Raw genomic sequence first — 24,547 nt, forward strand, 5'->3', positions numbered from 1 at the left:
ACCGAGTTTCAACACAGGGTGTTGATTTATGCAAACTGCGTGCGTGCAGTCAGCATTGGTACAGTCTGTCCTGAGCTCCACTAGCTGTACTCTCAGCCCATTATCAGGATCTATTCTTAGAATCCCAGTCAGCATCTATCAGCAGTGAGTGACCATCATCTCACCTTTTAATCCACTGGCAGTCAATGCACACGGGCAAGGGGAAAGACAGAGAAATGGACCAGTAGATAGTGGTGTTATCAGAGGACACTACTGTCCACTGGATAAGAGTGAGGCCGATGGACAGAAGAATGGGGCGGGGGTGGGATAGGAATGGAAGTGATAGACCACCCATTGGTTTCTGTCTAAGTTCCCATCAGGGGACGACTCCCAGTCCCGACCCAAAGGTCAGTCGTCATTAACGTTTGCAATCGTTTCTTTTCTCCCCCTCTTTGGCTTTCTTCTCCTCCCTCCGCGGGATGGGAGGGCGGTCTATATGTGTATAGAGTGTCAGACAGAGACTAATGCTTGTGTTTATCTCACAGATATCAGCTCCAATATCCTGCCTTGAGAGAGTGCAAACGCAGTCATATTACACACACAGGCACACATCCTCAAACTCGAACATCCCCCTCTCAGAGATTCAGAGCAGTGGGTAATGGGGTATTCCATTAAGCGTCCTCTACTCAAGGGCATAGAGGGAGGGAGAGCGAGACAGCGGAGGGGAAATAGTGAATGGGAGGAGGCGGGTTGACACGTAAGTGAAGCATTTTGGTAATTTAATGGGGGGGTTTTTTCTAATGCATTTTGCAACTAAAACTCATTGCTGAATCTGCATTTCTTTAATCAAGAGGATACAGAAACGTGAAGCACAGCAGTCCAGAGGTCAAAGTCTAGGAGCGGGCCGACCTTCCCATCGTGTCTGTGACTCTCAGCATTTGAAAAAGCATCTGTGAAAAAGATTTCCAGCTTAAAGAATAAGGAACTCAGAGGAACTGGCTGGAGTTCATTGATGAGACTCACTCATGTTCTACGGCAAACGACGTGTGAAAACAGATGGGAAAACTCAACAAGGATCATTATACACACTGAATGTAACTTTAGTGATACTCTGTTCAATGGGTTTCGAATTGCTTGAATAGAAAAACAAAACAATAGAACATTAGTTGGAGCGGTTTCCTGTTTTACACCATCGTTTAAAGTCATGTTTTACGATCAATAGCTGATGCATCTTCAAGAAAATGTTCACGATTCAAGTGAAAGTATAAACTAATTACTGTACACTCACAAGTGTTACGAGGGAATGTGTTTGGACTGCTTTCTCTCCTCTCACCAGGAGGTCGACTCGGTGTTTACGCTGCTTTCTGCTGTGCTCCATCTCGGAGACGTGCCATTCACTGCCCTGACTGATGCTGATACAGCCTTCCCCTCCGACCTGCAGCTGCTGGAGAGAGGTGAGCACCCCTGTCAGAACTGGGCCCACATTACAACCCCCGTAGTGGGTTTGGGAGGGGAGAGAGGAGGGAGGAGCACATTTCATGAACACATCTTGTTTACTTTGTCCCCGTAGCTCCTCCCTCTCTCTCTCTCTCTCTCTCTCTCTCCTCCTTCACTGGCCTTGGCAGCTTGCCAGCTTTTAGCTTGAGGCCAGACAGTCACCTGTATTGTAAGCTGTCTTTCTACCGGAGCATATCCATAGTGAGGGAGGATCATTCTTACACGCGCTTTCCCACAACAGCCTGTTGTTTTCTTTTCTTTTTTTTTATTATCCCCTGTCTACTTCCCCTCATTATGCAACCACGACATGTGCTCCTGTGACCTCTGACCTCTGGTTACATGGTAAACAAATGACATCAGCGCCCGAACGGGAAAAGCGCCATTGTCACAGAAGATGTGTTGTCATTGCTTGTGATCCCAGAAAGCTCAGAAATCCAATGATGAGTAACCGCTGGTGGTTCTGCCAATCAGTGGAGCCAAGTTTAGCTTGTTGTGCTGTCAGAGTGAGCTCATGGCCAGAGCGCTACAGGAGGGCGGGTGTGATGACACGCTATCAGCCCTACCGCTCTCTCAGTTAATTACTCATGTTGTTATTGTTTTTATACGCCGTCATGAACCTCTGCCTCACAATTTCACTTTCTCTCCCTCTCTTTCTCACCAGTCTCTGGGTTGTTGCAGGTGTCTTCTAATGACTTAAGCACCGCCCTCACCTCTGACGTTCAGTACTTCAAAGGTATCAGCTTGCCCGATTTCGCCAATATACAAACTGTGCCTCCGCTGTGTTGAGGAAAAGACATGATTTCATATTTCAATTTAGCGCAGATGAGAAGGATTCCTATTTGCCTGGGGCTGATAGTAAAGCCATTATTAGGTCATTTTTGCAAATGGCTTTTACAGTGTATTTTGCAGCAAGACTGACCTCAGTAAAAAGCATATATCACTTCTGCTCTGAAAAAAGCCTGTAAGCCGCTAGGAGGAGTTAGAAAACATGCTGGGAAATCAATATCTTAACTGCTTTGTTTAGCTGACTTCAAATAAGCAACAGAAATGTACAAGACTTACTAGCACACGCATTTTATCCTGTAAATACACCCCTTAATTGTTACTAGCGTGACTACTTCTTCTCAATGCGAATATACTATCTCGCATTAAAAATTGCTTCTCATACTGTTCCTGCTCTGCCTCAGTCAACTTTCTGGATTTCTTTAGTAGCTTTTTCAACATAATTGAATTAGATATAAATGCACCCACAAAGATGAACTACGTACTGTACACTGTACATGTACATTTGTTCTCATCGACCTTCCACGGGCCTCATGCTGGTGTGACAGCTACAGCTCAATAGGTCCTAATTGCTCAGAATTTGAAAGGTCTGAAAATGGCTATTCATCGTCTGAATTACCTCGTAGCAGAAATTGTGTTTACGCTTCTCCTTTGATTCCAGGTGATGCGATAACTCGACGTCACACAGTAGAACTGTCAGAACAGTACAGAGACCAGCTCGCCAAAGCCATCTATGGACGCCTGTTCAGCTATCTGGTCAATGGCATCAATGATTATCTTCAAGGACCAGATGACAGCATTGGGTATATTTCCATGTCCGTGTGTGTGTGTGTGTGTGTGTTCATGTCAGGGGTCAGCGACATAAACTTGTGTATTGCATTTCATATTCACAGTATTTCAAAGGAATTCTTATCTTGAAGTTTGAGGTCACAGTTGTGATGTTAAATCAAGTCAACACTTAATAATCAACCTATTAAGCTATTTGTTGCACATCCTGATACAGCAGCATGGTTTCCATCTCTCAGGAAATTAACCAGGAGAAAAGTAGAAACGTATCAGAGGGTAATAGAAATTCTCCATTAGTGAGGACAGAGTCATTTTCTTCCACTAACAATGATGCTAATTCATCAGAGAAATAAGTAAAAGAAGTTATAAAAGTGTTGAAAACAGTTGTAATGGTAAATTATTCAAAAATTGGTAAAATGGCAACAACAAATAAAATGGATTAAGACAAAGGTAAAATAGCTTAAACAGCTAATAAAAAAGAGAAGTGTGAAATGAAAGAGTTGCAGTGGTTAAAACAACAAAAACAATAACCCCATTAAACAACTATAAAAGGAAAGAAAAGATTAAAACTGCTTAAATAACTCAAATGGTTAAAACAGCTAAAATGGTAATAAAACCATATAACTGCTAAAATGTCTTGAAATGGCCAAAGCAGCTCCAGACTACTTGTATCTGCTTGAAATTGGCCACATATGTCTCTTTTGGTCATAAATGTCACAGACTCCTGGTTTATACATGTTTGCCTAGCAGTGTTTTCCCTGTAAGAAAAAAAAAAAAAAAAAAAAAACTCAATGCAAGCTCAGGCCGATAATATCTGTTAACACAAAACGCAGCAGTTTATCTGTCGCTGCACAGAAGCAGCTGCTCATTCACGGCCTTATCGAGGACAATGTGAATATTGCGGCACAGCACGCCATGTAGAATGTAGGATTGCAATAATTTACATTGTGTGACACCCATGTTTTGGCATGTGGGCACGTGATCAAGAAGAGGGCTGGAGGACACACCCAAGGTTGACATGGAGGCCGTGACCTTGTGTAAAAACTGAGAAACATTCGCACAAATAGGTGAAGGTTGTAGGATCTTTGGCGTCGCCGCGGTTGTGAAGTCTTATCACTCTGATAACCCAGGTGACATCAACAGGAATGGCAACAACACAGTCTTATACATTCTTCAGGCATTCTCCACTTTCAGATGTTATCACACACATACATAAAAGAATGAAGCTTCCTGCAAAACAAAATTAATAATGCCTCTCTTTATTGTTTTTAGGGATCCTGCATTGGAAATTGGAATCTTGGACATATTTGGCTTTGAAGAATTTCAGAGGAATGGATTCGAGCAGGTGGGATGGTGTTTGTTTGTTGTTGTTTTTTTTTTCTTCTCGTTTTCAGATTTCTGCCATTAAATAAAAAAAACCAACCCAAAAAACTGAATCAATAGTGTTCCTCTTCCCCTGTGAGCTGACGGATTATTTCACCGAATACAACCGAGCTGCAGAAATCTCTCCTGACAAAAGGAAAAAAAAAAAAAGATGTGGCATTGTAGTTCCAAACAGATCTTAATCAAAACTGGCTGATATATTTTGGGCTCCTCTCCGCTTTATAGCGGACACTTTTTGTCAGTAGTTGTGATTACAGAGGGGAGGTCTGTGGCCGACTGTGGCGTGATTTTCTGCTGTCCTCGAATGAACCGATGGCTCACACAATGCCTGTCTGTGTGCAACATGTTTTTGATGATAGCAGCTCCAAAGCAGTGACTGCTAATGAAAACAATGTTTAGTCCACATTATTGACAAATGATTGTAAATTAAAACAGAATCCAGTAAAGTTAAACTACTGTTTTTGCATTAAAAAAAAACATGCACATTTGAAGTGCATTGCCAGTTGTTTTTTTACACCGTGACACGTAATTTCCTGAATCAACATCCAAAGTGATTTCACAATCGGATGTATATTGGCCTGGGGACAATGGCTTCACATGAATTAGGACTATGTGGAAAGCACAGCTTGTCTGCTATGTTTGGTTGTCCTACGGTGACTGTTTGTTTGCAATTATATTGTTCTGTTTTGAGTACAACATGTACAGCTCTGTATGGCTCACTCGCGAAGTTGCCATGTGCTCATCAGACGTGCCGTTAATAACCCGCTGCTTTGTAAGAACAACAGGAGTGAGTGTGCGTGTGTTTTACAGTGTAATTCATCCTGCTCGAGAGTTTAAGTGCTCATTCCTGCTGCTCGGGCCTCACGCTTTCTCCCTGTGGGACTGCGGGGGGGGGCTCCAGCCTCTGCAAACGACACTTGTGTGTTTGTTTTTGTTTGCGTGTGTGCGTAGACTTGTGTTTATTACTGCTATGGGGACATAAATCTCATTACACAAAGACATTATGAGAGAGCTTGGGGAGGGGGGGAATCAAATCCTAATGAGAATAATGTATAGGGGAGCTCGGGGTCACTGCCGCCATGACAGGGTCACTTCAGTGCAAGAGCACAACAACAAAAAAACTGTACATTGCACAAGAAACTCTTTATTTTAATTGTGGAATGATTTTTCTTTTCAAATATTCAATTGAATTGTCTTGTTGACATTTAATTGCACTGGACTTTGGGACTTCTGGATAAAGAGTAAGGCAAGTTATAGTTATAGCCAGAAGAGTCAACATTACTGATATTCTTCACTTAAGTAGAAGTATACAGTGCAATTTATTGTAATACCAGCTTCAGTTTGTTAAATACAGTCATGGAAATCAGCTTGTTTTATAGTTTTGTCTGAAACACAAAACCACTTTCCAAATGAAACGTGTCTGGACTTTATATAAAACAATATTTTTAGAAGTTTTATTTTTGAAATAGAAGCAGGAAATGAAGACATTCAATCTTGATAACTTAACTTGATAACTTGATCGTGTGTAAATTTGTCACTGTGGATAGATATTACCATCAGCTGGTTTCATCCGTTCACTCAAAGGTTAAAACATCAGTCAATCTATCGGTGAGCTTACTGTTGAGTCATTCTTCAGAATAATGAGTGGAAGTCGCAACTTGTTTGTCTATTCGGTGTGTGTGTGTGTGTGTGTGTGTGTGTGTGTGTGTGTGTGTGTGTGTGTGTCATTACAAAGAAGCACTTTTGTGCAAACAAACAGCGCACAAAACCGCTCCTTGTCTAAGCACGATAGTGTGTGTGTGTGCGTGTGTGTGTGTGTGTGTGTGTGTGTGTGTGTGTGTGTGTGTGTGTGTGTGTGTGTGTGTGTGTGTGTGTGTGTGTGTGTGTGTGTGTGTGTGTGTCACTGAGATAACTGTGGCCTTCCTCATCTAGGTAGATGTGCTCTAATCTCAGAGAAAATGAGGGGTTATGTAACCTTTGTCTTCTCGGTCACAGGACGGAAAATAAGGAAGCAGATTAAAATAACATAACAGCAGAATTACAGAGACTATAAACCTCTTTTTCTATGCCCGCCATATCCTTCACTGAGTGTGAACACCGCCTATTAATATCCCACAACTCAAATCACCCACGCCACCCACAGAAGAGAAAATAGGAGTGAGATCTGGCTAAACAAACACAATAATCTCCGTCAGTACATCACTGACAAACAAGCCCTGACATGTTTGTACACACATGTACACATATGCTGAAACATACACAAGCATGCCCTACACGCACAGCATGATCAGGGTCATTAGGGCTTGTTAATTAGGACTGTGTTTGTCAGGGCTGTGTTGTACCTGCTCAGCACTTTGCTAATGAGCTAACTCAATCAACCACCTGCTGGGACTAAGCCTTTAATGGACTAGACTAGCTTGAAGACAAAGAATAGACAAACACAGACGAGAGGAGAGCGAGGACTGTCGCCACAACACACTTAGATCGGCACTTCTCAATCAAGCAGGGTGGGATCCTGATCGTGCGTCACAGAGTGATTGTGTCAGGAAACTTTAACCCTATTTTGTCTGAGTTTTCCTCAATCTAATGGAACCACTGAAAGATTTGACAGAACGTAAACACTCCCTGAGGTTGTTCTGACTGGCTGTGCTCAGTGAAAATGTGGCTGCATGTTTGGTTGCATACTTTCATAGATTGTTTTTTAACTACAATGTAATTTTCTGCTTCCAATATTAGTGATTTAATCATAAAGTCCAAAGTCATTGCACACCACACCTGAGAATGACATTATAAAATATGTATAAAGATGCTTATCAGAACAAAATAAAGCCACGCAGGTAATCAAAAATTCATACATGCTGTTTAGATTAAATTAATGTCTCTCTCTCTCTCTCTCTCTCTCTCTCTCTCTCTCTCTCTCTCTCTCTCTCTCTCTCTCTCTCTCTCTCTCTCTCTCTCTCTCTCTCTCTCTCTCTCTCTCTCTCTCTCTCTCTCATACTCAGTATAATTTTAAGTGACATATTTATTCTATTTCAGTTGACTCTAATTAATTCCCAGAAGCTGTTTTTTAAACGTGTTTTAATAAAGGACATACTTAATGTTTGTACATTTCCCCATGGGCCCATGAAATTCAATATTCCAGGTTCTTTTTTTATTGCGTGAAAGCATGCAATAGAATTTTCAATAAAACAATGAGTAAATAAGCGTTTAGAGAAACACAGCCCATTGTTTGTCCTATTCAGTCATTCTGAAAGACTAAAATGGTTGTCAGTTAAATTTTTTTGTTTTCAAAAATGCACAGAATTCAGTTAAACAATTCACACCAGTCAATCAAAACACACACGTGTAGTTAACAAATAGATAATATAAATAATGAGTATCTTTGTATAAATGGACTGAAAATGTTTATAGAATTCTTTACAATAGATAAAAAGATGGATGCCGAAGTTTCAATGGGAACTCTGTCATGGTTACATTTTTCCCGTGGCAATGATGTAGAAGTATGTACTTCACTCTCCTTGCTAGATCTCCACACATAAACAGTATTCCATAGAAACACCCCTTCTTGTCCTATGATAAGATCTTTAAAGTAGTGGACAAACACAATGGCCTGATAGACTTGTGGGCAATCTTCTATACCCTCATACATTTATGGCTAAATCCACTGACTTTGCCGCCTGCTGCCTTCATGGTTAATGGTCCAGATTGTTCATGGACACTTTTCTGCTTGAAAACACAAACATTCAGCAGCTTGTCCCTGAGGAGTAACACTGTGTGTGCCCAAGATTATGTTTTCAGGTCTGCGTGTGTGTTTGTTTACATTCCAGCTGTGCGTGAATATGACCAACGAGCGGCTGAGGCGGTACGTCTCTGAGGTCCTATTCCAGCAGGAGCAGGCCGAGTGTCTGCAGGAAGGCATCGCCATGGAGACCTCGTGCTCCCCGAGCAACCATCCAGCAGTTCTGGATTTCTTCCTTCAGGTACTGTAGGTTTCTATTCCAGGCCCGCATGCTCCAGCGTCATCAAAAGACGTAATCCAATGTTGTAAACCTACTTAGAACTGTGGCCAAATATTTGAAATCACATTTCAGAAGTATAACGACAGCAGATTTTTCTATTTTTGATTACGAAAATGAATCCTTAGATTGAAAATGTGCACGATAAGCAATTATATTCTACAAACAAACAAAAAATGTCAATGATTTATGGTCCAATGGTTCTAATGCATATCAGTGCCAGCGATACTCACACAATATGGATCCTTTTAAACACAAATTTACAGTTTTTTTATAAAGAGAATTAGTAATTTTTCCCATTGTTTTTTACCAAGTCACTTTAAAACAGACATTTCATACTTTTTACACTTTTTTAAATAGTTGTCTCAGTATGTTTGATACACGTTTTGTTTTAAAGTTGTTTGTTGTTGTTGTTACACCGTGTTATTTCTAAAAGAGCCAATAAAGTTTCATTGGTGAAATGCAATGGCAACAAAATATCCTTGATCCCTGTTGTGCTACACATTTTGCATTTGATATCTTGAATTCTTCTGTATTCTGTATTGGTCCTACATTGCATTGTTTTTTTGTGTTTATCTTGCTGGATCTCCTTTACCTTAAGTATTACCGAAAGCGGGTTTTTTTTTTTTTACATTAACTTCCCAAACCTTTTTTACATTAAGGTCAAACTAGGGACCTGCATTGCAATTTAAATAAAGCAAGTGATTTATGTTTCATACTTGTCCATGTAAAAATAATGATTTAAGAAATACTCTCAAAAACAAAAAAACAAAGAAGTATGAATGGACGAGCTTCATATCTGAGGGTCAACCCAACCTGATGAGGATCAGTAGGCGTGTGTCAGGAAAACAATGTATTGCTGCCTTTATTAATTGGGAGTTTCTCAGAATGACCGATATGAACAATGTGAGCATCTGTTTGTTCCTCCCGCAGAAGCCTCAGGGACTTCTGTGTGTATTAGACGAGGAGAGCCAGAGCCTGCGGCCGGCGGAGCAGACCCTGTACAAGAGGCTGTCTGCCCAGCTGGACTCACACCTGACTCCCGGGCTCTCCCTCACCACCAAGGATGGCAACGGCAACCCCCCACCTAAAGACCAAGGCCCGGCCTTCACCGTCAGCCACTACGCAGCGCAGGTCTGAATCAAGTCCGCAGCGTTACACTTGTTTACGACAGACAGCGTAGGTCTTTATTCTATTCAAGATAAGCTCGAGTTTGTGCTATTTAGCCCCAGAAACCTAATTTGGAACAGTGATGCTCCACATTTGTGTGGTTTATTGGGAAATCGAAACAAATAGAATGGGTCAGTAAGTTGCCTCTTCAATGAAAGGCATACTTCTGGCTTTATGGTCCCCCCAGGGATGAAGCAAATTGACATGATGCGCTCAATATTGTGTCAGACCATTAAATTTACCTTCAGAGCCATAAAAGGAGTCAACATTTTGACTCATCGTTCGGTCTTAGTCACACATTTGCTGTTCACCCGAGTCATGCTTCGTTCATATTATTGTCTGTGTTTCACTGAGCATTTGTGACACACTGTTGAGTCATGATAGCTGAGAATAATATTTACGCGATTGTGTGTTTATTCAAAACAAACAAGACGAAAGATGGAAACGTGAGCGAGAGTATTATTCTTAAATTTTGAAAAATAAGCAGCATGCAGGGTGGGATTCGTCAGCAGGGAAACTCAACCTTCTGGTCTACTCATCCTCCCTTGTTTTCACCAGCAGGCAGATATAATCAACCCACATCCACCATAATAGTGCACCGCCTGCCGGCTACCAGTCAACACATGAACAGGACAGAGCGAGGCAGCAGCTCTGCAATTGGTTAAAAGTACAACAAAAGTAGCAAACCTATGGAGATCTCAGCTTTTTAACTGCATTAGTGTTTTTTTTCATTGTGGCAGTATTTCTCAAAGTATCGGCATGATTACTAGACTACCAAGGAACAAGTTATTCACAACACTGCTGTTAATGTATTTGACATTGGGGAAAAACAGCATTATAGTTGGTTGGATCAAAAGAACATTTTAAGCGTTTGACTTGTGCAAGTTCGGGGTTTCTACTTGACTATTATGTATTAACTGCAACTCTCTGACGTTTGTCATTATTATTTAATCATTCAATTCCTTTTGAATGTGCGTATAATGTCTTGTGTTTACTTCAGAGTTTCCTACTCAATTTGACAATAATATGAAATCTATACTTCATCACATAAACACCTTTCAGTTGTGCAGGTGCCAGTGAAGCAGTACACCTAACTTATCTCATACTTAAACAAGCTGTTTATGTGTTTTCTGCTTATTTATATTGATAATAGTTTCGACTGCATAAACAGTTACAGGCTCTGTTCTGCGTATGACTGAGTGTCTGTGTGTGTTTTTTGTTTCCCAGATTTCATATGACCTCACAGGATCACTCACAAAAAACAAGGACTGCCTTCCTCAGAATCTCCTGCTCACGATGAAGTGTAAGTACCCGATGAATAACAGGCGCGCGAGCACATTGTGGCGTCAGAGCTCACTTCATTACAAAGAAGCACTTTTGTGCAAACAAACAGCGCACAAAACCGCTCCTTGTCTAAGCACGATAGTGTGTGTGTGTGCGTGTGTGTGTGTGTGTGTGTGTGTGTGTGTTTAATCCCTTATGCAGCGGACAGCACCGTCTGTGTGTATATTGTGTGTAGAAGGTGCCAGATGTTGGCTGTTGTGGTTCACAGGACACAGGCGGCCGTTGTGCGACTGCCAGGCTAGCCTTGCGTCCAGCAGCCTAATTGCTATAATTTCCATGATGAGGCTAATCTTCCAACGGCTAGCCATTCACTCACACTTGGCTGTTATCCGCCCGTCTGACGAATCGATGCGCCGCTTCTTTTCAGCCACACACAGACACATTTGATGGGGTTTCTCTTCTTTCTCGCAGGTGCCATCTACTCCTCACTTTAAATGTAAACATTTAAAAAAAGGGTTAATGGGTCTATATGTCCGAACAGAAAGATGTGAATGCACGTTAAGGATGCATAAAAAAAAGCACGTCATGATTATTTTCCATCTGACTTTAGGCAAGCTGGCATTAATCAGACTTCTCCTCACTTTGTTCTGCATAATGAATTAGAAATCGAAACATATGAAGTGCTTCAAACTATTCAGGTGGGGGACATGATTGTCTCCAATGAAAAGACAATTCCTCTCAGAGCTGTGAGTAATTAACTCAACTGAATGAGTTCAGGACTCGTGTTTATTATCCTCCGTGTGGTACACCTACCCATCGTCATTCTGCAACCCTTCTCTTTCTCTTTCTCTCTCTCTCTCTCTCTCTTTCCCTCAGTTGTTTTCAGCCTTCTTACCGGGTACCCCACACTCATGGTCACACACATGTTTTTTTCGCTTTCTGAATGGGCTCCTTGTTATGTACCACTCCACGTGTTGTCGAGCGACATGGTCACTCTCTTGTTGTCTGACTGTTTACACACTGATTAACTTCGCGTTTCCTCCCACTTCCTCTGATCTTTCCTCCTTTTCTCTGTTTCGTTCTGTTCATCACACCGCTCCCATTATTCACCTCCACCCCCTTTCTCAACCAATGCTGTGGCTTCTTCTGCGCTTATTTTCTTCCCTCTCTGTGTATGTGCTTTGTGCCCAACAGCCAGTGAGAGTGTGCTATTGCAGCAGCTCTTCCAGTCCAAGCTGACTCAGACCGGTTCTCTGGTGCCAGCTGCCCAGGGCCGCGTAGGGCTGAGGGGGCCGAAAGCTGCCCTGTTGCTCCACAGGATGCCATCGGCCTCCCTCGCCAGTGCCAGCTCTATCCCCCAACAACCCCGGAGGTACCGCGATCTAACCAAGGTACAGTACATTGTTCATAGTGGAGTTCGGCCAAGCACCGGCGGCCAGGCCCAACTGCAGCACATACTTAAACACCAAGACTTCGGTTCTCTGTGGTGTTTTGATTATTTTCTGAGTACATTTAAATCTTTATGATGGCACATTTCTCATGCTGCTGTTTCAAACTAGATAATGGGAATGGATCACTTGAGGGAAAACAGCCTCTCGCAGTGTTATCATCCCCCCCTCCCGGCTGGTCAGTGACTGCTGTGGCAATCAATAAACATCCAAGAATAGTATTTTTGGACATCACTCGTCTAATTTAAGCCACTTCCCACCATGTTGCTATATATAAACCACTGGGAATTGGATTTGTTTGTACATCCGTGCAAGAGATAAATACACCACAAGCATGCATACACACACACTGATGAGAATGATTGTACTTGTACACTCTTCTCATTACATGTGGTCATTAAAACTCCAATGGCACACCTGATAACAATATTCTGCACAAACTACGTCTTCTTGTCCAGTCCCAGTCCTCCCTTAATTATCAGCCTCAGTATTTTGGCAAGTACAGTGCAGCAGTAAACATATATGGGTCGAAACATCTTGTTGGTTGTGTAACCTCCAGGAGGTTCTGTCTGGTGTCTCTGTGGCTCATTGGCTATGGAGAGTAAAGTCTTACATAAAGTACATTTCACCTCAATGATCTGCCCCAGTTGCCTTATACGGTAACATTAAGTAATAATGTATTACAGCATTGCGCAGACTGTTGAGCTGTAAACATGCATGGTTCACAGTAAATGCCAATGGTACATTTTACTTTGAAGGATGTACAAATTGTAACTGTGACTGAATTCTCTAGTGGTGCCAGTTAATCTGATTTTGCTACCCTTTATAATGGCATGTTTTTAAATGTGTAGTCAAATTTGTTTATGAGCTTTTGTTTTTGTTGTTGTTTTTTTTAAATCCTGTGGTATATCTCTCTCTTTGTTATTCTTCTGTCTTTATTGTCTGCCCAGATCTTAAAGAAAAAAGGCTCAAGCTCTTTCCTCCAGCGACTCGAGCGTTGTGGACCAATCACAGTGGCTGTCCAGCTGAGGGTACAAATTATCGCCATCATTCTGAAAAAATTCACATTTTTCTGCTTCATGTTATGTGGTACATCTTGGTGCATTTTTAAATGCAGTTTATAAATGTAGCGTTGATGGTTGTAAGAGAAAATTGGTCTATTCATTTTACTGTCTCTGTGGCTGAAGGATTTCACGTGAAAAACTGGGCTTGAAATAGTGTGCAGATGTGAAAGCAGATCCACTCAGAGTGAGCATGTAATGTAGCACGCTTTATACAGGATCCTAGTAAATCAGGCTGTGCGCGTTGTGTGTGTGTGTGTGTGTGTGTGTGCACTTTCCCAGTTTACACCTGGGACACAATATATTGCAAATGTATCACCATTGTGATATCAACTGCAGTTGATGGTTGTACACGTGCTGTGTACTTATGCTCTGCATGTCAACGTATTAGCATGGAGCCCCACTTTCAATGTTACGTCAATGCTGGTGGCAACAGGCCAGATGCACAAGATCACATGAATCCATGCGAAATGATTAAAAACAAGCAAGTCAAGCACTGGTTGCATCCGATTACAGTTGGTTTCAAGATGTGAAAGTATGTTATTTGGAATTACAAATCCGTAAGTCATATTGTGATCACAATAGATGACATACATCTGTAAATGAATATTGTGTAGGCCGAGTGCAGTCACTGATTACTTGAGCACACAACTCTTAGGAAACACTTTTATTCCACATAAAAGCTGGAAACTCCAGAAATAAATGTCAGAAACAAACCTGCTGAGAAGCAAGAGCGCTTACCACCACTTCACTATGCCACCTAGAATTTTACATGTTAGATATCTGAATTTCAGAAATAAAAATGTCGTCAACTCGGTATCTTATCAAAATATAAATTACGTCTTCCACTCGTTTTAATCCTGATGCTGCTGAGGCTGATGATAATAAACATAGTAAATCTGACTGGAGTCTTTTTCCTGTAAGTGATAGACTTATTTAACTTTTTAGCAAACATAGGATGAGGCTGATATCAAGCAGTTGCAGTTTTTAATTATGAGTGATGACCAAACTTTTCCCCTGAAGCCCCCAGCCTCCAGATTTCCTCAAGAGAAACCTGATTTTCTAATACATTATATTGAAAGGAACCATAGACAGGTGCACACCCAGTCTCACAAGCCTGCAATAGTGGGAGTAAAATCAATGGGAAGCATGTATTTATTTTACACATGCAAAACGTATATGATTTCAAATGAGCCACTGAAAATGGCACTTTTATTACATGGCTTGAAGTGTGCAACATTTCTCAAATGCACTGCAGTCCAACTCCATATAAACAAAGTAACTTGAACTGAACCAGTCTGAACGATCAACAACAATCATAATGGAAGATTCCAGAGTGTTTGTGCTGTTCCCTCTTTTGACTTTCATAACTTCAATAAAGTGTGCATTTACTTCACCATCATGTGGATCACATGCTAATCCACCTTAAAATTGAATCAGCTCAATGAGACTGGTCATATGTCTTCGGAAGTCGTGTCGCCCCTTATGCAAGTGCAGTCATGAGTTCATCAAGTTCAAACAAGGCTGTTTCAAAGAGCTTGAATGCTTACGTCGAACTGTCCTCTGTGTGTGTGCATGCATGGCTGGTTGTATTACCAAAGCACAGCACCAACTAGTGGCCCCCACATGAAAGCTTTACTGCTATTTACACACGGAACTCTGGAATGCAGACACAATGCAGTTTCCAGTTGATTGTGTGAAGAAGAATGCTGTATTTGTCACACATACATTTAATTTGCAGAGAAATTTGTTCTCTGACTTTAAACCCATACCTCAGAGAGGTGATCTGTTAATAGTGAGATTGGAACCTATGAACTTCCGATTCAAAGTTCACTGATTTAACCTTGAAGCCACCAAAGCCTACAGTTATTTCCTTTATGTTTCCGCCTGGTGTCAAACAAGAGATTTTTCATCTTTTTGGCAAACTCAATGAACACCACACTACAGAACTACTACACTCTGGCTCTGGCGGCCTCCTACGGGATCCTGTTAAACAGTGTAGAGCCACCAGTTTATGTAATCCTCATGGCCTTTTAAACAATACAACCCGAAGATGTCTTCAGGCGAGCGCACTGTGCTTCACAACTATAAAAAGTAACATTAATCTTCAATTACAGTAAAACTGTTCTGTGACTTTTTGTGATGCAAGAAGCCTGAAATGTGGTTCAAAGAAGCAGCACTTTTACTCTGAATGAATCCAGTGTGTTGCACAGTCGAAGTTGTGGACTTGTGGTCGACGAATCCCCCGGGGAATGGCAGGGAAGGAGAGAGTGGGTTGGAGAATGATGCCGTACCAAGCCAAACATGAAGCACTCCACATGAATGAATGAACAATGAACAACAACCACTGTGTGCTGAGTGCATGCGCATGTTCGGAGGGAGGATGCCAGTGTGAGCGCTGGTGGCGTTCAAAGACGAAGGCTGAGGTATTGACCATTGAAGATACTGGTAGGAAGTGCAAGGACTAACGTCAGTGAGGAGGAGTGGCCAAGACACAGATGTAAGTGTTTACGCACGAGTCCGTGTGACCTTGGATGCAACATCTTTGAATTCAGGGCTTGAAGAAAAGCTCTCTCACACTCACACACACTTAGCAAAGGGCTCTTTGTGTTTCTCATTGCTCCAGCACACGTCTAAAAATCAGAACACTTTGTCATAAACTGAATGTAATCGCTCTCCAATCACTGTCCTACGTATCAAACATTGGAATCAGCCAAAGGGGTTTTCTTTTTTTTCTTTCTTTTGTTTATAAGCTGCCAGTTTAACCAGCTACTGGTACAGATTTTGTATCATTGTGTTATTTAAAATAAAAATACATTTAGAATACATTTTCTTGTTCTTCTCTTTTAGAACTCACTGTCAGAAATGATCAGTAAACTACAAGCAAGTACTCCACACTTTGTCGAGTGTGTGCGCCCCAACTCCAGCGGTCAGCCCGACAGTTTCGACAGCTTCCATGTGTCCACCCAGTTGCAGTACATCGGCGTGCTTGAGATGGTGCGAATGATACGCTACGGATACCCTGTGCGCCTGTCCTTTCCTGGTTTCCTCAGCAGGTCAGTGTCTGAGCCAAAGTGTCCAAACATGTCAAAAACCTGTCTCCTCACTGCTTCCTCCTTCAAAGCCTTTTCTTTTGGTGGATAAGTCTTAAAGTTTATGGATAGCCATGCCTTTTGCCTGTGGCTGCTTCACTAATGTCAGTTGTTTAGATGCGTCACGCTCCCACAAGTCACCATGACCCCCTGTCGCTGTATGCATGACAGGTCCAGCAGGTCAGGGCAACCTTCCTGAGCATGTCCCCTTTCTACAATTACAAGCGAACACACGGGAAGAGAGTCACATGTTCACAAGCTGTGACACATTAGAATCGAAAAGTCACAGCAACCTTTATTGTTCAGAGTGCAATTTGACCTTGAATGCCTCATTTTTTTTTTTTCCAATATGATGGGAGAATATTGCTGCTGATGCATGCCACGATCACATTTCTCATGTCAGCCTGACACACAGGCATTAACCAATCACTTGTGTGTAAGGTCACAATGTCCTGCACTCGGATTTTTAACATCATTACTCCCCGTCACCTGCCTTCCTAATTCTTTTACTATGTTCCTGGCTCTCTGACAAAGAGGCAAAGCATTTCTACCCCTCATAATTCACTCTGACTCAATATCACCGGCCACTTTTCTGTGTTTGTCATAGGGGTTTTCCCTTCCTTTGATGAAAAGGAAAGAGAGTGATGTGATTCTGTCACTTGCCACATCTTCTCCATTTCTATTACCTGCTTGTCTGTCTCTTCCTGTTCCTGCTGTTCGTTTGATCCTGAGAACAAGTGCAGGAATTAACTTTAAGTCTCTCTCTCTCTCTCTCTCTCTCTCTCTCTCTCTCTCTCTCTGCCAGTCTATCTTCAGTCTGCCTCAGCCTTTCTCCCTGTTTTTTTGGAGGATAAAGGGATTAACATGTGAACATTCCTGCCAGATAATAAGAGACGACAAATCTGGTCACATGACCCTCCTAAAAGTTTCCACTACACTGTTGTAAGCATCATCACGTCAACACACTCAGCCCTCAGAGTCCAAAAACTGAATCCAATGCCCCAAACTTCAACTGAGCAAAGGGATAAAAGGAAGAAAGAACCAGGAGTCATGCTTTGAGTTTTAAAAATTATATAGAATAAAGACTTCAGACCCTGTGTTTCTGCTCCGACATTAATTTCCTGGTGGACAAGTAAGTAACACCTAACAAGTAAAGGAATTCCTGATAAAGATAAGAAAAAAATCTTTGTAGGAATTAGCAATCCTAGTGATGTTTGCAACTCACAATAGGATACACACAGTTTGCCTTGATGCTAGAAAAAGCTTCAAAACAAAGCCGGATCTGGACAAGCAGAAGACCTCTGAGATGATCGAGCAAACCGAGAAGAGTCCATCCATAAGCTTCCACAAGCCCCTTTGTATTTTAGAGCGAGGTCCCTATAGAGCCTGCACTCACATTGTTCAAGCCGTAATTGAAAGACTCGTAGTGAGGGTTTTGTGATTTATAATCCATTTGTGTGTGTAGGTATGTTGGTGTGCTGGTCAAGACTAAGGGTCTGAGATAGCTGCGGCCTACAGTGTTTTGCGCGATAATCTCAGTGTTAGTGGTGTGTTGTCAGCAGATAACGAAGCATAACAAGACCCAGTTGATTGCAAGAAAAGGGAAACCCGAGAGTCTGTTGTAGCAGCATAAACTGTGCGAGGAGTTAGGAGAAGGACAAAAAAAGAACAGAGGACTATCCTTGAAATGGTCATAGACTTTTTTCTTATCATTTTTTTTTTTATTTCTCTTTTGATGTATAGCATCCACATGTCTTCTATACGGTTTCATCAAACTGGGGATGATCTCATCTGAGTTTGTGTGAATGCAGGACACATCCCAGTCAGTCCATCACAGGACAGACACAGGGACAGACACATGTCAGGGTCCACGGTTAGCATACAGTGTATGTTTTTGGACTTTGGGAGGAGAAGTACCTGGAGTAACAAAGATCTACATATGCACAGGCAGAATATGCAAACTTCCTACAGAAAGGCCCACTACACCACTATGTAGCATGATATATATAATGATCAACTTGATTGAATAATAATCACAATGTGATTCAGAATAAAGTGGAGACAACCAGTACAGCCAATTCCATACAGTAATTACATGAAAAAAGAAGTTTTACATACACTATATGCCCAGAAAAGAAATCCATTGAAGAAAATATCAATGAGAAATGGACTTTTCTCTTAAAGTTTGTTTTCACTGCTTTAAAAAACTCCAACGTGTTTTACATTGTTAATTCACCCATTCGCACATCTTGCCATTCGAACTGTTCAATCCATCTGCTTGGACACATTGGACATTTTGATATAAATACACAGGGAGTTGTGAGATTTAACCTACAAGCTTTGAATTGAGAGACAATCCACTCTACAAACTGAGTCACAACTGCCCCATTTAAAAGGCAGAGGAAGACTAAACATAACGTGTGAGCATTATGAAACTGGGGCGATGGGGGCATTGACATACCTTACACTTATAGCAAAGACATAAGGTGGGGGAGCTTTTGAATTTTTTATGCAATCATCATTTACAACAGTTCTACTGAAGAGCTGGAGCCTGAAGATCAATCTGAAACAGATCACATGGTGGGGGACAAGTTAGCAGGATGCCAGACGCACGCAACAGAAAATCACACAACTTAAAGACACGATTACCATACAAGCCTGTTGTACTGTGAATGTACTTGAAATGATGGAATCAAACCTGGATATTCTCGTTGTGAGGTGGCGTGTGCACCACTGATCCAGTGGGCTGTACGTTTTTAAAGAAACTAATTAATCTGTCAGATCAAGCTAAATGAGCATCAATCATTTACAACGTGCGTTTAATTGTTCAGCTACCAGATTAAAAAATAAAATGAGAATTTTCTTGCACTCATCTTCCTCCAAAGGTTGATTATAATAAATACAAAGAGAGGCAGATGTTCCATTTTGAAACTGATATAGAGCAGGATTTCATTAGTGTTATATGGAATACCATATTCAGTATAGGTTGTCGAGGAAGATCATTTACACACAGAAGAATCCAGCACCATCTGTTGAAGAGGGTGATATATACAGCCCACTCTTGAGAATATTTCTGGTGTATTGTTCCATTATAGCTGGCTGTAGAGTGGAGAATGAGTAAAGGGACAATACAATAGGTGGACAAGTTCTGCAGCTCTGCACTTGTGTGGAGAGGCTGATCTTCCAGAGAGTGCTGTCGTAAAGCCGCAGGAAAACCTCCATGTTGCAGCTGAGATGATTCTCTCAGATTATTGATCTGTTTGTCCACAGTAATTCAACACCACCTTATGGTTACAGATTTTAACTTACTTAACGTCTTTAGAAGGGTTGTTGTCAATTAACATGAGAAAAGGCAAAAATGGTTTACGCTTGGTTGAAGTCCTACATGTTTAAGCATAAATAAGTAAATAGCTTTTACTAGATTATACAGTCTGCATTTAACTGTCCACACAAACATGCCACCTATTTTTAAGTTTTAATTTAAATTATTGTGCCACCTTCTACAACACTGCCTCTAACACCAAGGTGCGACAAGCTTCACAACCCTCATAAGATGAGTTGAAGAAACTCTTGATATTTTACTGTCCATAAACCACTTGATCAGCTTCAGTTACGAAACACAGCAATCAAGAAGTCCAGGAAAGAGATTGCTTGATAACGGGAGCAAATTGTACTCTTAAAAGAAAAACACATACTGCTATGCATTACTCCACAGCTTGGGCGTTTTTCTGTGTGAGAGTGTTGCGTTTAATTTTTTTCATACAATTTGTCAGTTTGCACGTGCCTTCGTCTGATGTGCATCAGCTCTGCTGTTTACGCATCAAAGCCGTGCATAATTTAGGAGGCAGCGACACACAAAGACACCAGTCAGCCCAGCAAAAAGTGCCATTCATCTCACTCCTCATCGGTTCGATTCAGGCGGCACCAATGAATGAACATAGCTTTGGCCGGAGAGGGAGCTGCGTGCAGAGCGGGGGTGGACTACACTGCCGTCTTCACAGAGCTGCTTCCCACCTCTAATTCCTTCCTCACATACTGTTCCCGCTGAACCACTGTCTCTCAGCTCCTTCCCTTTTCATTCTGAATAATTACAATATTTCCCTTTGTCTCGTTTTCTTTCCGCCTTAACTCTTCTTTTGTCTTTGCCCATTCCTCCTCACACAGATTTAGAGTTCTCTTTTTTTTTTATTTGTGATTTTTATCCATTTTATTTCTTCTTTCTGTTTCTCATTCATTCCAAACAGGGCCTGGTACTCTACTTATCAAATTGACAAGCCAATCAATCAACCATTAATCTTGATGTAGCTGTGTTCCTTGTGATAGTCAACACAGTGGGTTTTATACACAAAAACACACACGCACACTGGGGCAACACAGGCCACTTCACTAACTCATAGTGGCTGCTTGAAGCGAATTACATTAGTGTCCCTGTAAAGGGAGTGATTCACGGTTAAATCTATTTCACTGTTGCTTTTATCCGTCTTTTATGATATACTATGTGTTTTGTTGCTGGGTTTTATTTTCTGCCCATGTGTAAGGTCAAACATGACCACTTGAACCTTGTTTCTTTAAACCCAGCTGTCCACGTATGTTTCTCTCTTCATTCTCCATCGTTCCCACAGAGAAAGAGACACCATTATTTACAGTGCAGGTCACCAAAGCACTCCATAAGCAAATAGATGATAGTTTTATGTGACTGTATTCATGTGGGTCATCATAACCTTCGACTGATGGACAAAACACACTGTTCTAACCCACAGAAGCTTATATATCATCTCGTCTAAGTAAAATATCCCTGACTTAATGCACAAAACCTTCCTCTCAAAAGATGAAAGGAACTGTTTTTTTTGTTTGTTGTGGATGCAATGCCATTACCATGGTGGTGACGGCCAGTCACAGTGGTGGCCAGGAGTCCTTTGGTCACAATAAGCTATGATAGCGCAATATAGTCATCCATTTAAACTCTTATCAAAGGGGTTATTTCATGTCTTTGACTCGACATGAAGCCCCCTCGGGTCTTGTAAAAGCAGGGACCATCGATAGTTTTCATATCCTCATATGAGAGGTCATGGGTTTACAGAGTTCCTTTGTGTTTTATGGGGCCAGGGGGACAGCATGGGCTGTCTGCCGCACCGGTATTACCATACAGAGAGAGGGTTAGGGAGAGTTCAGGCAGACCTCACTTCTGCAAATCAAACACATCCTATATTCACGTGCACTCACTTACTCACTATTGACAACACAAGTGGTTTATGTTTCCAGCCATCTGCTTGTTATACTTGCCTCAGTAGTTGTGTGACATCATGGGCTGCACTCGCCGAAGAGGAAAGTAACCAACTATTTGCTGTGAAAACACTGTCACTAGCTTGAATACAATGTCCTTTTTTCGATTTGGAAAATGCCCTAATTACTGAGTGTGATGTGTAACTTCCAGTACCACTAACATAATAACATGTTTAACATATTCTAAAATAAATATCAAATTTTCTGTCTGGCAGATCATAAAAACGTGACCTTATTTAAAACACAGCATCAGAACTGATGGGAGTCAAGGTCACCTTTGTTCCAGCAGTGACAGCTATTGCTTTCATAGACCTCATTAAAGTTTTTCTTTGATGTACTTTGGATTAGTGACATTTTTTTTCCAGACAAAGAAATGAAAAATTATTTAGTCATAATTTACCGTTGGACATTATGCATCAATCCATCCATCCTCGATGCAACTTTACTCCTTCTCGGCTTGCATTGAACCGAGACCAACCCCAGCTGACTGTTTAAAATTATTGAATATTAAAAAGCACTTCTGCTGTATCTTACAAGTTGTTGTTTTTTTAAATTTATTATTCACCTTTGTATCAGCTTCCCAGCACAAAAAAAATTAATAATAGGTCTTCAGATGATAATGATGAGTTAATTCATTTATTTCCAGGGCTGTTAAAGCAGTTCATTGCCATGTTTTACTGAAACTTTAAGGCCTTTCAGATGATATTGCTATTGGGGCATTGAGGATGTCATATTGTAACTTATTGACTTAACTGTATGGCTGAGATATCCACTGTTACTTTATTCTAAATTAATGTTTCAAAGCAGAGATATGTTATGGATAGTTCGTAGTAATATGTACAGATTGTTCAAGTAGGCTACAATATCATTCATTAAATACTGTATTCTGCCATTCTGGGTCTTTCTGAACCCTTCAAGATCTAACTGCATTTTTGTGATTATTAAAAAGTTAATGTTAAGTTGAATGATTCAAAATAAAGATGTTCTTGCTAAAGAACAGGAAATTAATAAAAGTTCAAGCCAGGAAAATGTTCTTATGAACCTGAGTCATATTACACAAGTAAATGTTTCCACATGTTTGTAATTTTATTTATTAAATGTATTTTACATTTGATGTGAATGAATCATTATTTAACTTTCAAAACAGAGAGGGAAAAAAAGACATCAAATGTAGACATTCTATATTTGTGGCCCAAATTGGGGAAATTGACAATTACTTTAGTATTACTAAAGTATTCTATGGCACTTTAAAGCTTTGTGTCATATTGATGACATGTGTTTTTTTTTCTGGTTTATTAAAGTAAAAAAAAAAGAGTCATAGAAGGGATTCCACTTTTCCCTTAAGAAGATTAAAGGCTATAATGTAATCTGGCTTAATGTGGATTTGCAAGCACATTAATTTCTGCTCATGTTTCTTGTTAATGCAAAAACAGTTGCAAATAAGTATTCTATTTTCATGTATTATTGCAAACTCCGGTTTGGGATTTGCTGGAGGTGCTGGATAACAATTAAAAGATAATCATTAGTTTGTGAATGATTCAGTCTCAACACCCCCACCTTTGCAATTAGGCATATCGTTAAGATTTTTTTTTAATTTAGGTGATCATTTTTGAATGCATCTTTAAAAACTGTCTGTTATTTTAACACAGATAGTGAGTGTCTGCTGAGCTTCCCTTAAGCAAGAAGAAGTACCTTTAAAGGGCTTTTGAAATGCCATAATTTTCTGAATGAGAGACTGTTTTGTTTTCATTTCAATCACATGTTCTTTTTACACACACACACACACACATACACACACACACACACACACACACACACACACACACACACACACACACACACACACACACACACGCACACATATATAAATTACTGGGTCACAACATTTAAATCTCCTGATATAAAGTAACGTCTCTTAACCCTTTGATCCTCAGTTATGCATTTCTGCCACACGCAGAATAGCAAACGTGATGAAGAAAAAGTATATATGGCGCTTTTTTAATTGCAGGTTCAATTATCATCAGCACAGCTCGTGGTGTGTTTCTCTGCAACCATCCGAGGAACAAACAAACCACTGACTCAGTCCAGCTGACCACTCTTAGCAACGGTTACCCAGGACAACACCAATAGGAACAGATGCCGTCAGGCCGGTCTGCCGAATAACCCCACTGACCTTTAAACCCATTGTTTCCAAAGCAGGCAGTCAGCATGTCTCATCCAATATCTTAACTTCTGAGTCTTTAATACTTCATCCTCTCCTTCTCCGTGGTGCCCAGGTATAAAGACCTCGTCGTCCCGACTCTGGGAGACAGGAGAAAACTGTCGCCGGAAGAGAGATGTCGCTGTGTGCTGCAGCAGTCAAAACTGCAGGGATGGCAGGTGTGTGTCCGGGTCCATGTTCTGAGTCTTTTTCTGTCTCCACCAATAACAAAGGATCTGCCGAATGACTTAATCCCTGACCCTTTGTTTGAAGGATCCCATGGAATCTTAACAACTCGTTCCAGCTGTCCCGCCTCATCATAATTCTGCGCACACACACACACGCCCGCAGCAGCACTGACCCTCTCCGCCCCCTCCGCCCCCGTCCTGTCTGCTAGACTGCTGTTGTGTCTGAGTGTGTGACCCCACGGGTCACACGCGCATACGCACTCCTCCACAGTGCCCCGCAGACTCTTTTCATGCAGCCCTGATTTACACACACCACTCCTACAAGTCGCCTGTGTTGGAATGAATTGTGCTATCTGTGGAAGTATGTCACAATCACG

The 24,547-nt window shown here is 41.2% G+C and overlaps 1 protein-coding gene across 1 annotated transcript in view; it reads left to right on the plus strand.

Moving 5' to 3' along the window:
- The window catches only part of myo16 (myosin XVI), a gene marked incomplete at its 3' end in the record, with an annotated part of 82,323 nt that overhangs the window by 39,419 nt on the left and 18,357 nt on the right, over positions 1–24,547 (plus strand). Inside the window, exons 17-27 of the mRNA XM_080498340.1 lie at positions 1,316–1,433; positions 2,138–2,209; positions 2,921–3,062; positions 4,318–4,390; positions 8,256–8,408; positions 9,378–9,578; positions 10,842–10,917; positions 12,093–12,289; positions 13,297–13,377; positions 16,258–16,463; positions 24,059–24,161. Coding sequence (XP_080354466.1) covers positions 1,316–1,433; positions 2,138–2,209; positions 2,921–3,062; positions 4,318–4,390; positions 8,256–8,408; positions 9,378–9,578; positions 10,842–10,917; positions 12,093–12,289; positions 13,297–13,377; positions 16,258–16,463; positions 24,059–24,161 — 1,422 coding nt within the window. The remainder of the gene's footprint in view (positions 1–1,315; positions 1,434–2,137; positions 2,210–2,920; positions 3,063–4,317; positions 4,391–8,255; positions 8,409–9,377; positions 9,579–10,841; positions 10,918–12,092; positions 12,290–13,296; positions 13,378–16,257; positions 16,464–24,058; positions 24,162–24,547) is intronic.

Source organism: Blennius ocellaris (genome assembly GCF_963422515.1).
Source record: "Blennius ocellaris genome assembly, chromosome: 6".
Lineage (NCBI taxonomy): Eukaryota > Metazoa > Chordata > Actinopteri > Blenniiformes > Blenniidae > Blennius > Blennius ocellaris.